At 32.4% G+C, this 16152-nt stretch overlaps 2 protein-coding genes across 2 annotated transcripts; both read left to right on the top strand.

The window, feature by feature from the left end:
- The first annotated feature begins 4092 nt into the window (after positions 1-4092).
- On the top strand, positions 4093-5157 carry LOC144544056 (putative histidine kinase 2). Its single transcript, XM_078292472.1, has 2 exons — positions 4093-4170; positions 4951-5157. The coding sequence occupies exons 1-2, from the start codon at positions 4093-4095 to the stop codon at positions 5155-5157; spliced, it is 285 nt and encodes a 94-aa protein (XP_078148598.1).
- A 7615-nt stretch (positions 5158-12772) lies between these two features.
- On the top strand, positions 12773-14970 carry LOC144544173 (protein NUCLEAR FUSION DEFECTIVE 4-like). The gene is made up of 2 exons (XM_078292587.1): positions 12773-14076; positions 14207-14970. Exons 1-2 carry the CDS (start codon positions 12854-12856, stop codon positions 14787-14789), a joined length of 1806 nt encoding a protein of 601 aa, XP_078148713.1. The 5' UTR covers positions 12773-12853; the 3' UTR covers positions 14790-14970.
- Positions 14971-16152: the final 1182 nt, after the last annotated feature.

Consider the following 16152-nt stretch of genomic DNA (forward strand, 5'->3'; position numbering starts at 1 on the left):
AATTGCCCACACCAATATGTATAGAAACAAAGAAAGAGAAATAAGGAAATAAAAAAAATGATTTCCATTGTGATCCGTATAGAAACGAAGAAGTAAGAAAATAATAAATAAAAAAATGGAAGGTGGAGTCTTCTCAATTGAAGAGGAGAAATATGAAAACAAAAAAAATAAGGAAACAAATAAATATATTGCTAAATTTCAGAATTTATTCAATTTTAATTGTAATATATCGTGTGGCAGCATATGTGGTGGGTATGTTTTTAACTAAATTTAGACTTTTATACATAAAACAGATGCATTTAATCAAAAGAAGACAAAATATGTAATTGGAGAGCTGAGATCAAATCCGAAGTTTCATCTCTCAATTGTAGCCGTTGACGGATCGGACACCCAACGTGCTTAATAATAGAATAGAGATAGACAATAAATCACGATGACCGAAATTAAATATGGATCAATTAATTTTCTCCACCCTATTAATGCTTCGTTGCTTGATTGAGATTAAAAAATAATTTCACATGTTATATGTTAAATTGAAAAATAAGGTCAAGGGGAAACTAATAACTAGAAATAAAAAAAATTAATTTAAACTGTTTGTTGATAAATGCCAATAGGGACCAAATCGATTAGATATGGAATCCCTATTTGTCTAAATTAGGGAAATAAATCTGTTGTGATTCTAATGGAATAACAGGATTTCTGCTTAAATCTGATTCTAATGGAATATATATCACCTGATTAAATCTTATTCATCCTCATACTGCTTGTTTATTTATTTTAGTTTAGATTTATATGCATATTCATAATTCATCCCATGATAAAGGTCCCTAATTAACTCTAAACAAAACACAAGCATTCATGCCCAGGACTACATGATATATTCTAGTCAAAAACAGGAAAGATAATATAGGTACAACAGTAACTTAAATACAATAAAACAATAAATGTAAAAGTTTCAAAGAAAAGGAGCTTATTGGACCTTTCTTCCTTATTCTTTGTTCTTCTTAGCACAACCTTTTCCTTTCTAAATAAAATATATTTCTAAATTTTACCACTATACTGGTGAAACTAAACAGGTAAAAAATTAACAGAGCAGTTTTGGCTTCATGCAGAGGATACACTATAGAATCAAAACTTGCATATGATTTGTGCGCTGCATGAAGCCAAAACTGCTCTGTTAAAAATTTTACCCAAGTGGACAATTATGGGGAATAGTGGAAAACTGGCAGTTTGATTTATTGTTACCAAGTCACAGTTGACTTCATCTCATTGTGATGAAATTCAACTTGAAACAATGCTGAATTTTATTTACTTCACATTATTAATTTTAGTTTAGTGATATTAATGATCCCTATATTTAGTATTTTAATTGTACATGTATAAATGTATGCATTTAGATAATGCTTATCAGAGAGTCAGAAGGCAATTTGTGCAATTAGTAGTCTTATAAAATATATTACTATTTTCTGTATAGTTTTAGTTCTCTGTCTGTTGACTGAAACTCGTTCAGATTTGATTTGTCATAAGTTAATTGGGGATTTAAAATTATTAATTCATAACATATATACATATACCGGTATGTATAATAAATTTTAAACATGTTTAAATTTGTTTCATATGTGATGAATTTTGTTCAGAGTCCCCTGTATTAGATGTTCCACATCATATTCTAGAGAAAAATTGTTGTTAATTAAAATTACCCTTATGCTTCTCGAATTTAAACTGTGTGCTCTGGTTGGATCAAAAATTCAAAATTCAGAGATTGAGAATAAGGTAACTAGCTTGTGTTCTCCTAAATTACTGAGGTTAAAGTTGTTTACAAATTGTTTTAATTATTTCTTCTTTGAATTATTATGGCGAGTAATCTCAAGTATGAATTATAATTCCAACATATTTGTAAATTCCTTGGTCCTTTTGAACTCACATTACACAATACACCTAATTTAATTTTACTTGTCTTAACTCAAATGGTAGACTAAAATGAGCACTGATTAATTATTAACCACTATAATGATTTATATGGAATCTGTACTTGTATAATTAAGTAATACTTAATTTTTTTCAGAATTTTCTGTAAGTCACTTGGCTTTTATAAAAAGTGAAATTAAACAATTCAAACACATGATAAAAAGAACTGAAGACTATGTGTTTGATCTAACAATTATTATAAATTATAGGAAATTGCCAATTTAATTCTTCATGTAGTTTAATAAAAACATACACATTATTTTTCTTATTCCAAGTAACTCATTTTGCAATACAGATTGCTCCAAGGTTATTTACAGCACTCTCCACCATCCAGTTGGCATCGCATGTGTCCTACATTGGCAAAGATGGGCTCGTATTCTCCTATCATTGTGATAACCGAACAAATGCAGTTCTCTCCCATAACTTCAAAACACCGTTCAGTACAGTGGAGAACGATACGGGTATCCTGTTGTTTTGAGTTTCCAACAGTTTCCTGCAATAAAAGGATGGCTCCTAAATGCATTGAATGGACATGTTGGCAGTGCACAAGTAAATAACCAAACCATCTCCTTCACTGCGTCTGTTGGAAATTTTGGAGTTGTCTCCGTTGGTGTAGATTTAAAAGATTTCCTTAGATATGTTTCGGAAGTCGGGTTAGATCAGAGTCATTTCTCCGGTTCTTCGGGAAGTCGGATTTCGGTGTCATTGAATAACATGGTTGATTCACAGAATGACCCTGATTCAAGTTATCTTGTTGGATTCGATGCTAAGGTTGGTGAGCATCTGAGCAGGTAGTACAATTGGCAATTAGGATGAAATAGCATTTAGTTCATTGGGTGCATTTCTTTTTCATTATTGGTCTAAATAGATGATAACATATTAATCAATGATTTGCACACCTTATCCATAGATGTAAAGAGTATTTTTGTCAATATTTTGTTTTTTTGTTAACTACTTTCTTTTGATAGTAACATATCTTTCTGAATCATTTAGTTAACACAGGTATTTTTGTTTTGCATCTTAAGGAATGAAACCTCACAAAAAGTTAAAAAATATATATGTTATTTTTATATGTACATGGTTAATTTGCTTGTTAGTTCAAAATATATTTTCATTGTTAACCATGTACATATAAAAATAACATACATATTTTTTAACTTTTTGTGAGGTTTCATTCCTTAAGGTGCAAAACAAAAATACCTGTGTTAACTAAATGATTCAGAAAGATATGTTACTATCAAAAGAAAGTAGTTAACAAAAAAACAAGAAGAAGAAGACCAGTATATTAACTCACTCAAATAAAATTATTTTCTTATAGGTACGTCTCATGGGTGGCGAGATAAGCATCTGTGACAAGGAGCCTGGTGAGAAAGGAAGTTGCTTCAAATTCAACATATTCCTCAGGGCAGAGGAGGTAGCTCTTCCCGATACAATTAGGCACGAAGAACCAAATCGATCAACAATTACCGAACCTTTCATGTTAAACGAGTCGCATTACATGAAAGTTCATTCCCTTCTCTTTGTTCAAGGGAGTGAAACAAAAAGAATCCTACAGACATGGATTGAGAGCCTTGGGATAAAAGTGTGGATGGCTAAACATGCCAAGCATATTTCTCCAACTCTTGAAAAGATAAAGCATAACATTAACTCCTCGAGCAAATCTGATTCTGAACCTCTGCGAAGAGCAGAATTGTCAAGTGAATTTACTTTACAGATTCTGGTAATTGTTGATCTATCCAATGGAAACCCTTCAGACATATTAGCAACTTTAACTGAATTCATTAAAAGAAACATCAATCTTTATTGCAAGATTGCCTGTATTGCTGACTCAAAAGTAACTGAAAAACATTTGAGTCAATTCAGAGCCCTTCGATGCAATCTTACTTTGAGAAAGCCGATCCATGGTACTCGGTTGCACGAGTTGTTCAAATTCATACAAGAGTTTGAAAAAACTAAGGAATTGCATGTAGATAGAGCGGCAACCAACCCATCGCCTGAACTGCAAGTAAATATCCATCCACAAGAACCATGTGAAATAACTGAAGAAACTAGCAGTACAGTTCAAAGTAAGAAGCCATTAAGTGGAAAGCGTGTCCTGTGGTTGATGACGATTACGTCATAAGAATGGTGGGGTCCAAAGTACTCTCAAATCTTGGAGCAGAGGTTAAGATCGCGGAAAATGGTTTTGAAGCGCTACATCTGGTAAATAAGGCTCTCGAAACAGAACTTACCAGAGGAAAAAAATCGCGACTATTCTTTCACCTACGATGCTATATTCATGGATTGTCAGGTAAATGTTATCAATGTTTTTAATATTTTACAATTTATGAGTACATTTCAGAGTAATTTTTTTTATCACCTTATCAACATTTACCAGTACTAAACAAAAGTACAAATAATTTAAATGCCTAGTATGTTGGTGAGGAACTTGAATAATCTGTTCATGTTATTGTAAAAAAAATGTTTCGAGCATTTCACTATTTGGCAGTGTAGATGAGTTTCTTGATGGCTTAGGGTTGCTTTAATTACTTTTCATCATTGCCGCTGGATTTAGGTTTTTCCATTATGGTTATCTTTGATAACATTGTTACTACAAATTAATCTCAGACGCAATAACACAAACTACATAATCTGAGCCATTAATTGAAAAGGCTCTCTTTACTTCCGGCTATAAATTTTGTATCCTCCTCTCTCATCCTCATAGCGCCTCCACTTGTCAAGAACCCTTATTTTGTTTTTGCCATCAGCTCCAAATTTCCGAAGTAGTGCCACCAAAATACCTATCCGTGGGCTAAGAAATTTGAAGAGGATGGAGTATTGGTGAAACGGGGGTGGATCTTGTATATTGGTATAGTGTACTGATACTAAATCTGACAAGTGCAATACCAAAATCTGAGACGGTAATCCTCATTCAAATTATTCTATAATTTCTTTACAATTACAACAACAACTGAATCGTTTTTTTGTAATTTTCCTTTTCAGATGCCGGTGATGGATGGCTATGAAGCAGCCAGACAGATCCGGACAGAAGGAAGCCGGTACGGGATCCACACACCAATCATCACTGTGTCGGCTGACGCAAGCGATGAGGATGTTCAGAAGGCCGTTGCCGCTGGTATGGACCGCCACCTACTGAAGCCACTAGACAAAAGAAAGGTGGTTGACTTCTTCAAATCTGTTGGCAGTTAGAAGCATTTGGTGGGTCTTTCTTCTCCTTTGTATTATTTTTTGTATTCTCTTTGTTTTTATTTCTTCTTTTTATTTCTTCAATCTCTGTTATCTTGTGATAAAAATCAACTGCAATAGTTTAACTTTTTGCTATTTAGGTGTGTTATAGTTTGGATGTATTGTAATGTTAATTGAAATGATGATATCATCTAATTAAGTACTATTCAATCCCCAACTCTAAACAAAACACATGCATGCGGCATTGCCCAGCCAACGTGATTCTTGTCAAAAATAGGATAGATACCAGTGTTGTAAATTACAGTAAGCGCTTGTCGGACGGACAGGGTACCGGTAAACGATTAATCGGGAATAATAAAAAATAATCGGCTATAATCGGAAATAATCGACTGATTAATCAAAAAAATATGTAACGGTTTGATCGCCGTCAATGACTAATAAGCCGATTAATTGATCTAATCGGCCATTTTTTACAACACTAATAAATATTATAAAAATAATAACTCTAATACAATAAATGTACAAGTTTCAAAAAAGGGAGCCCATTGGGCCTTCTTTTCTTTCTTTTTAGCACAACCTTTTTCCTTTCTAAAAATATATTTCCAAATTTAACCGCTATACTGATATAATTAAACTCCACAAAATTGCTACCAATTCCCGACTAATGATTTTCCAACAAGTGAACAATTGTGGGGAATAGTGAAAAACTTATAGTTTGATCCATTATTAGGTCATGTTCGGCGGACACATGGTATTGTGAACGGATTTGGGATATGTGTCAAATTGAACAGTTTGTTACTTACTGTGCGCTTGGAAAAACAAAATTCAGTTGAACTGTGCCGAACAGTAATGCGCACAGTAACTGTCTGTTATTGAGTCATAACTTCATCTCATTGTGTTGCAATTTAACTTGAAAGAATGTTAAATTTTATTTGATTATTTCCTTCACATTATTAATTTTGATGGTCATGTGGGTTTGATACACTGTTGCCAGAACATACACTTGGGCCTGGGCTGACGGCCCATATAGATTTGTCTGATCAGTTGCAACAGTTGGTTATGAGTAGTTTATTATATTGTGCCAAATTGTGATTTAGCCCAAGTGGCAATTGCTACTGTTGGTGACCATGACATTTGGCATTTGACCCACCAAAAAAGTGACGTTTTGGATATATATAGCAACATATACAAACATATCATTCTCACATATTGTTTTGGTTTTGTTTGCACTTAGCAAGTTAGATATATTATGCTGTTTAGTTCATACAGTTGTATAATTTGTGGAAAATAATAGGTTTGTCTTACAACAGAAACTGACAACACTCTTAAAATCAGATAAAAAAAACAAATAATTCATGGTACAACGGAACAAAATACAGAAAAAGAAGAAAAAAAGTTGGTTTGACTAGTAACCATGCATATGTGGTGCATCAATTTATCTAACCCTGAAATGAAGAAAGAACAAGAGCCACAGACGCAAAAGGAACTGTGCCCTGAATTTCTCATCTCTCCCTTTCAAGCATCTTCTAATTTTGTATCACATCCTTTTCTACTTGTTACAATTCAAAAAAAGGTGAATAGTGGACAAAAGCATAGACACAACATACTTATCAATTTTTCAACTTTCCTGTTAATTTCAAAAAGGATAGGTCCAACATTGTGACTTAATTTGTGAAATTTCCAAAGCAACATTTATGTATGCATGTCATATATAAAATATATTGGTATATTAATATATAAAGGAGTTGTGATATTGTGCTTCATAAAGGGTTATTTTTTACTTCACGTCCAATCTCTATTTTGAATTCCAAACAGTCAAGATGAACCGTTCAACATGATCTTCATATTAAAATATGTATGAATACAAAATTTTACATTTAAAAAAATATATATATATATTTTTAAATTGGAACAATGTTTTATATTGATTCATAAGATTACAGAACACATCCAAAAACAGGGATTTTTTTTATCTATATATGGGAAACAAATAGTAACAAAAATTCTAAAAAATGTAAAATTTTGTATTGTTACTGTTTTGTTTTAAGTTAACATTGTTATTGTTAAATGTTAGTTGAGAAAAACAAAACTATTGCATCCATATGCTAGAGGTAGCTATTACACAAAAATAAACGGACAATATTATTTTTGATATATGTATAGCAGAGAGCCAGAGACTCATGCCTTCGCTTTCATTTGAGAAAATATCTGATCAAGTATCGTTTATTTCTCTGTTGATTTTAACGAACCCATGTATCTAGAAGATTTACAAGTCTACTGATTGCAACTTCAGCAAATTCTGATATGTTACTTGATATGCTTTGTAAGAGTTCACATTGCAAGATTAAAGTGGGAAAAATGGCACATCACGTGTTATTGTTCTGTGCCGAGACTCGCGTGTTTCGTGTTGTGACCATTCATGTGCCGTGACCAGCTTGTAAAAATTTTGGCACGGCACATAATCACGCTAGTCACATGTAATTAAGACCGTTAGGTCTTAATCAAATGATGAATCTTGAATAAAAACTAACTTAAATTATGAAAAAATAGTTAAACATGAGAAACGTGACCAGTTACGTTTGAACACGGCATGTGAATAGTCACGGCACGCGAGTCACACCGTGACTCACGTGCCGTGACCATTCGCGTGCCATGACCACTCCTGAACATTTTAGTTACGGTACGGCACAAGACCAAAGTCACGGCATGTTAGTCATAACACAGCACGTTTTTTCACTCTAACCAACATTTTCATATAGAACTAAAGCAAAACGGATGGTGTGTGCATGAGTGAAGACTAATCAATTTTCCTTAAAAATTTAAATAGCATTCATAGCGGTCGCTATAGCATTTCGAAATAATAAATGCTATATATGCTATCAATTTTTAGCGTTTGTACGAATATAGTGATCATTATAGTTCAATTTTAAAATAGCGCTATTATATTTAATGTTTAATTGTAGTTATTTCTTTTGTCATAACTAAAAAGTATGATGTTTTGTTAAACAGATGGAGGAAAAAAAAAATTGATTCCTTTACATGAAAATATTTGTTATACATGTGACATTGTGGTGTACTTCTATTTTTTTTTTAATAAATATATAGCCCCCCAACTTTTTCACAATTTCAATAACTGACTCAATGGTAATAAAAAAAAACAAAACAAGTATGTTATATTTTTAGTGCAATTTTCCCTTAATATTTTTTTTATATCGTTTAATTGATGACGAGCCGTTTTCATATAAAGCTAAATTTTTATGCACAACATATCTGATCGTAAATGGCATATTCAAAATTCATTTTTTTATTTTTATTTTGACAATCATTCTGCCGATTTTTATTGTTGTTAAATAGTGTAGATTGTATTTTCTAAATTTTCCATCTTTTATTTAATTTTTATTTAATATTTAAATCTTTTTAACTTTTTAAGCCTCAATCAAACAAGAAAAACTTAAATAATAATAACTTTGAAAAATTAACCAACTAAAATCTTCTTTAACTTGGCCTTCACCAAACATCTCCTTGGTTCCTTATAAGCAAGTTATCTAAAAATTAATATAAAGATATTGATTTTGCATGCGATGCTTGAGAAGAACCATTGAGTTGCTTCTATAAATAGTTCTATTAAACAGTGTTCCTGTTCAAAATATCACTTTCTAAAGTTAAATGATTGATTGAAACTAGAGATTTGCAATTTCACAATTCTTATTGTCTACAAATATCCAAGTTTTGTTTCGTGAAATCAGGTAATTAATTTCTTTGGTATTAATTAACAACGGAATATATTGTTGACTAATTAGAAATATGATCTCTAATGATCCTCCGTGGCATTTGTTATTATACAATTCTCAAATAAATCCAATAAAAATTGGATAAGTGTCTTTGAAATTTTCTAGTAATATAAGCAAAGTTAGATTTCTCTATTAATAGTAGGAAATTATCAATTTCTTGTACCATCACACATTCACACTAGCTACACCATATCTCTGACTTGTCAATAGTGATTTTTTTTTATGAGCTCTTATCAATCCTTGTTAATATAAAATTATAAATAAATCTTCTCTGTGTTTGAGTAATGATTTTGTCGTATTCATGTTACAAAATTGTGGCCTTTACTCCACCCAGAATAAGTATTATATTCTGACCAAGCAAATTATTTTGTGGTTCTATGAAATTTTGACCAACTAGCTGTAGTACAAGTAGCTACAAGTAGCTTGGGTTTAATTATCAGTATATATCAAGTATTTAATTATCAAGATTATGTTCCCATTCATGCTGAGCTGGAAGTTCTATTCAATCAGCTCAAGTATTTATATATGTTGATATTTTTCAATTTAGTTTATTATTCAACAAATGAGAAAAATAATACCGACCAAGAGACCCTTACGTGTTGCGTAGTTGAGTTAGAATATTGTTTTGTGTAGATATACTCTGTGACTAAAATGCATAGAAAAGTATTTTTTATATCAAATAATGGTTCATGTATGAAAAAGATCAGACCAAATTAACAATCATTCAAACAGAATTAATTAAATTGTTGAATTTTGTTGCCAAAAGAACACTCAAGTGCACGTGTCGTTTAAAATTATTGAATATATTTTGTTATTAAATTAATAATATGCATATTCGGTGATTAAAATAAACCAAAACACCTCAGATTTTAGGGAATTCGAATTTCGCATGTCAGCATTATTCCATAATTGCGTAACATATTATCTCCACGCATGTTGATGTGGTAATTTTTAACAATACTTGTCGTATGAGAATTGCGTAGAAATTTCAACGCAGTGCGGATCACAAGAATATTATTCACAATGTAATATTATAACTGTATTCTGCAACAAATACATATACCTACGCAATCAAAGTACATTTGGATGAGAACTAAAATAACTAGAATAGCGAAATTGAGAATAGTAAATTAGAATAGAGAAAAATTAGTGATTTTTAGGTTAGTGTGAAAATATATAGTGCTATTCGGAATAGTAAAAATGTTGTTTGGATTGTACATTTAAAATAATCAATAGTTGTAACTGATAAATAATAGTGTTAACAAGGTACTAATTAAGAGAAAATATAAGCAAGTGAGATCTTAAATAAATTGTCACAATGTGGAGATAACATAAAGTAGTTCAATTTTGTCATTTCGGAAGTGTACTTGATAAAAATCCAAGAAAGAATTATTTTTTTCTCTCAATTTACATTTTTGAATAGTAGTTATTCCAACATTTACAAGGAATAGAGAATAACAGCTATTCTGACTATTCCGAATAACAAAAATGTTATTTGAATACACATTGTTATTCCGAATAGCCGCTATTCTAGAACGATTAATCATTCACTTTATCCAGTCAAATAAAGTACGTGCTGGACCAGTATACTCTCGATCTGGTCTGTTTCCTTTGTGTTTGGCACTCCTAATTTCGCTTGTGTCACAGTCACCACTTTTTTATTTTTAGATAGGAAGATAAACTTTTTAAATTTTATTTTATATATGTTATTTGAGTAGGGTTAAAATGTCTTACGTTTTGTATCTCATCATGTCCCGATATTATTATCTCTATTTTTAAACTCTAAATAATTAATCGGAACCATTCAACATGATCTTCATACTAAAATGTATTTGGTTAACAAATTTTATAATTTTTTTAATTTTTTACTAATTGTTTAGAGAGATACAAAATCATCATTTTTTAATGGCCCATATTTTTTTAAAAATATTGATTGTGTACCTATCTTAAAAAATAGCAAAAAACAATAAAAAAAATATAAAATTTTGTATACAAGCACAATTTAATATGAAGATCATATTAAGTGGTTCAGATCAGTGTTGTAAAAAGGCCTAAATGGACGATTAATCGGCCTTTTAATCGGAAACGGTGGCCAAACCGTTACGAATACACTTAACGGAAGACTTTTGGCGGATTTTTCCGATTAATCAGCTGTTTTATCGTTTAATCGGCCGTTTATTCCCGTTTATTCCAATTTATTTCAGAAAAGTAAATTTCACATTGACTTTTTTTTATGTGATAGCGTGTGAAATAAGTTTTATAAATCATGTATTGCAGTTTTATTTGTACTTGGACATACATTCAATATTTTTTATATATGTTTTTTCTTCTTACTTACTTTAAAATTAATTCATTCTTCTTCTATTTATTTATCATATATTTTCTTACTAATTACTGATGTAATTTTTTCAATTAGTATGACATATTAATTTATGAAACTAAGTTCTTATTATAAATTAAATTTAGTGATTTTATGTTGGAATGTTTCATTTCTTTCACATAATATGTTATTAGTATTTGAAAAAAGTTTAACTCTTGAATTTATTTTTTCATTAAATAAATGTGTTACTGACACATGTAAAGTACTTATGTGTTTTAAAAAATAAGTGTAGTGTCATGTTATAATAATAAAATTAAGTTAAATTAAGTTTATTTGATAAGTTTAATGAGTTAAATAAATTATTTTTAATAAATTATGATATATATATATACACACACATAAATTTAATAAAAACGTTAAATTGTACGCATAATTCCGATTAATCGGCCACATACCGATTAATCGTTTGGCGGTACCCCGTCCGTCCGACGACCGCATACCGTTATTTACAATATTGGTTCGGATTGATTGTTTAAACTTTGAAAATAGAAATGATGAAATGCAAAAACAATAGAAAATTTTAACCCTACTCATATTATTTAATATTTATAAAGAATCTTTCATTTAAGTTTCAAATCAATAACCTCGAGATAAAAAGTGTGCTGGTTCTATCACATGTTATTATTATTTTAATGATTTCCGTTGGTGATGAAAGTTCTTATTTTTATTGGTAATTTATTTAATAATTAGTTAGCTAGTAGCTAGCGAGAATCAGCATATAATATAATTCATCCAGTAATAAAAGACAATTTTCTTCCCATAGAAAATCACAAATTAGACATTTAGCTTGATATATATTAACTTTATACTAGAATAGCCCACACAAAGAATGTCCTCTAGTGTATCAATATCATTTTTATTTTGTTTTGTTAATATAAATTAATGCTACGTCGTTGTGCACACATACCCACACATATACATAAGCTTCTGGTATTATGTATGTTTTATCTGTCTATGATATAATGACACTAATAAATTATTGTGACTTGTAATTTTGTCAGGTTACTCTCCAAATTTATTGGACCCCTCCAGACAAAATTGACCTTCTATTTCATATCAAACTTGTAATTTTGTCAGGTTACTCTCCAAATGTATCATGAGCGATCGATAAATTGGGCAGGAAAGCACAACAGTTGGTGCTGTTTTGAGAAGTTTCATATAAAAATATAAAATCTATTCTGAAAAAATACCCATTGGGATTTGGGACTTGCATGCAACACAACATACTCTGTTATGATTGCCACAAAGAAACATTTCTCAAGTCCACCCTCAGAGTTTGTTTATATGTTACAAGTCAATAGCAGTCCCTTTCTTACTTACCCCTTAGAGTTTCCTATAAGCCATTCAATAACTTAGTCAATGATAATTACCTGGTTCTTACCTCGCTGATAGAATATTCAAATTTTCTCAGTCAAAAGTCCCAACACATGACTCACACAGTCACATTTCTACTTCTTCTTTTTAAGCTTCCTTAATATCAATATATACCCAACACTCTAACTTAAGTCAGGCAAGCAAACAGATAACCATGGTGTTTGCCCGAAGCAATGGGCCCGCATTCAGCCCTCTCGGCTTCACCATGCATGTGTTACGTGGCCGGTGGTTCATGTTTTTCGCCGCCATTCTTGTCATGGCGGCAGCCGGTGGGACATACATCTTTAGTATCTACTCCAAAGACATAAAGAAGAACCTTGGGTATGACCAACAAACCCTAAACACTCTTAGCTTCTTCAAGGACCTCGGTGCCAATGTCGGTATTATACCTGGGCTTATTAATGAGGTGTCGCCGCCATGGGTTGTACTTGTAGTTGGCGCGGGCATGAACCTCGGTGGTTATCTCATGATTTACCTTGCCATAACCGGCCGAACCGCACGTCCCCAAGTCTGGCTCATGTGCCTTTACATATGTATTGGTGCAAACTCACAGTCTTTTGCTAATACCGGCGCACTTGTCACGGCAGTGAAGAATTTCCCAGAGAGCCGAGGAGTTGTGCTGGGACTACTAAAAAGTTTTGTCGGCCTGAGCGGTGCAATCTATACACAACTCTACCAAGCACTATATGGCGATGACTCCGAGTCTCTTGTTCTTCTCATTGCATGGTTACCTGGCGTCATTTCCATAATTTTTGCTTACACTATCCGAATCATACCGTACATCCATCGCAAGGGAGAAACAAAATCCTTCTTTAAGTTCCTTTACATTTCCATAGCCCTTGCAGTGTTCCTCATGATTGCTATTATAGTAGAGAACCAAGTTAATTTCACTCATGCTGAGTTTAGTGTCACCACTACCATAGTCATCCTGCTTGTGTTTTTGCCTATCTATGTAGTCGCTCGAGAAGAGTTGAAAACATATGGGCAAATCACTGCACCAGAGCCTGAAAAAAACATAACAATTGTTACAGTCTCAGACCAACCATCAGAGCCCGAAGCAAACAGCAAAGCAAGCACCGAGACTGAACCGATCTCAAGCTTAGGATGCCTCACTGTTAAGGGTGCATTGAATCCTCCAGCAAGGGGTGAAGATTACACCATCTTTCAAGCGCTCTTCAGCATCGACATGCTAGTTCTTTTCTTAGCTACAACATGCGGTATAGGTGGCACACTAACGGCAGTCGACAACATGGGTCAAATCGGGCAGTCCTTAGGCTACCCTACTAAGAGCATCAACACTTTTGTATCTCTAATCAGCATTTGGAATTATGCTGGCCGTAATGTGTCTGGGTTCGTCTCCGAATACATCCTCGAGAGGTATATCGGAATCTCTTAGAAGCTCTAATTTTCTCAATTTAATATGATTAATTTATTTGATTTAATGGCTGATTTTTTAATTAAATTTTCATTATTATTTATTAATCATCACCTTTTAATTTGATTCTAGGTACAAATTCCCTCGTCCACTCATACTGACTCTCATCCTCCTCCTTTCCTGTGTCGGCCACATCCTTATCGCATTCGGTGTGAACCAAGGCCTCTATGTTGCATCAGTCATCATCGGTTTCTGCTTTGGCGCACAGTGGCCTATTCTCTTCGCCATAATATCAGAGATATTCGGGCTCAAATACTACTCTACACTATACAACTTTGGTTCCGTAGCAAGTCCGATTGGGTCTTACATACTCAACGTGAGGATCGCCGGCCGTATGTACGACAAAGAAGCCAGAAAGCAAAATCCACCCGGGACAAAAGACTTGACATGTATGGGCGTGCAATGCTTCAAGGAATCATTCATCATTATCACCATAGTGACATTCATTGGCGCTGTGGTGTCTCTAGTATTAGTTTGGCGCACGAGAAATTTTTACAAAGGGGATATTTATGCGAGGTTTAGAGATGGAGTGCCGGTGCAAGCTAACAAAGAGGTGGAAGCCGTGAGCACCAGCTCGGATAAGGTACCTGTGGAGCATGAGAGAACGAAGGAGAAGGAAGGAGTCAATGGAAACAACAACGGCAACAATAATTGATTGACTATAGTACTAGTGTTAAGTTTTGGTTCTTGTCAGTTTGAATTGAAATTTGTGGTATTGAATATTTGAAATCTTCGCTTCTAGAAGATATTTGAAATTATGTTATGTTAGCTCAATGTAGGTAGTTCCTACGTACACTCCTGTTATATAATATATAGGCTACTTGGTTTTGTGGTTTTGCTCGTTCTTCCAGCTTCTAATGAAAAACAGCAATTAATGATCTTTTCTATTTACAGGAGTTAGTTAATATCATGCCCTTTCATGTGAAATGAAGAATATATCTATAAAGATTCTGGCCTTGAGGGAAATGAGGTAAGTCCCCATATATAAATAAAATTTTATAATTTTATCCATTAAACTTGGTAATTTCTGCATCAACACCTTTGTAAAATTAATAAGATTACACTATATTAAATTATATATCCAATCTCCTCACTCTCAAATTTCTCATGACTCTGCCACCATAAGGATTGGCAACAGTGTTTTTATATTTTCTATATATCTTTCCTTCCCAGATTTTTCTTATAAAATAATTAATAAAATTAACATCTTAGAATTGAAATTTTAAAAAAAATTAAAAAAAAAAAACTCAAAACTAAATTGAAGCTCAGGCTTGTGGGGCGCAGTTTGAAATTCCAGTCCATGATATATATATGCTTTAGCCATGTATTCCCAAATTGTTAGGCCCAAAGCCTTCTAAAGTCCAGTTCTTCTTTTATTAGATTTACTTTTTCAATTTTAAATATCAGAATGCCAATTTTCCATAAATATTGAAAACAAATGAAATCAAGTGCTGCTCATACCAAATGGTTGGCATGTTGCATTTTTTAATATTAAAAGAAAAATAGGATACTTGAATCAAGCATCTTGGATCATGTGATTTTTAAATGCAATATTAATTGTAATAATTGTAATTAACATCAGTTACAGAAATGAAATAAAATTTCTAATTTTACAAGCTTATTTAGTTAGCAATGTGACTGATCAATTTAGATAACTACCTATATTGAAAAACAAAACCCTAAAAACACATAAACTGGTCGATCGATCGAGACCGGATCACGACGCCATGTTCCAAGCCTGGCTAGCTAACCCTTGCATCCGTTCCAAGTTTGATTTTAACCTAAATGTTCCTATTTTTCTTGATCAACAGCTGGGATTTGTAACGTTCTCTATTTTATTTGAATGAGCGAGGAATAGTACTAATTTTGATTAACGAATTAGTTTTAATTATGTTTTGCAATTGAAATGGGTGAATAATTGTTCAGAATAGTCGCTAATTCTCAATTTTATTGGATCTCAATATTACCTCAGAAATCATTTTAACGAAATTTGTTTGTAACCTTCTACAAAAAATTCT

The sequence above is a fragment of the Carex rostrata genome, chromosome 26, assembly GCF_964058835.1.
Source record: "Carex rostrata chromosome 26, lpCarRost1.2, whole genome shotgun sequence".
Lineage (NCBI taxonomy): Eukaryota > Viridiplantae > Streptophyta > Magnoliopsida > Poales > Cyperaceae > Carex > Carex rostrata.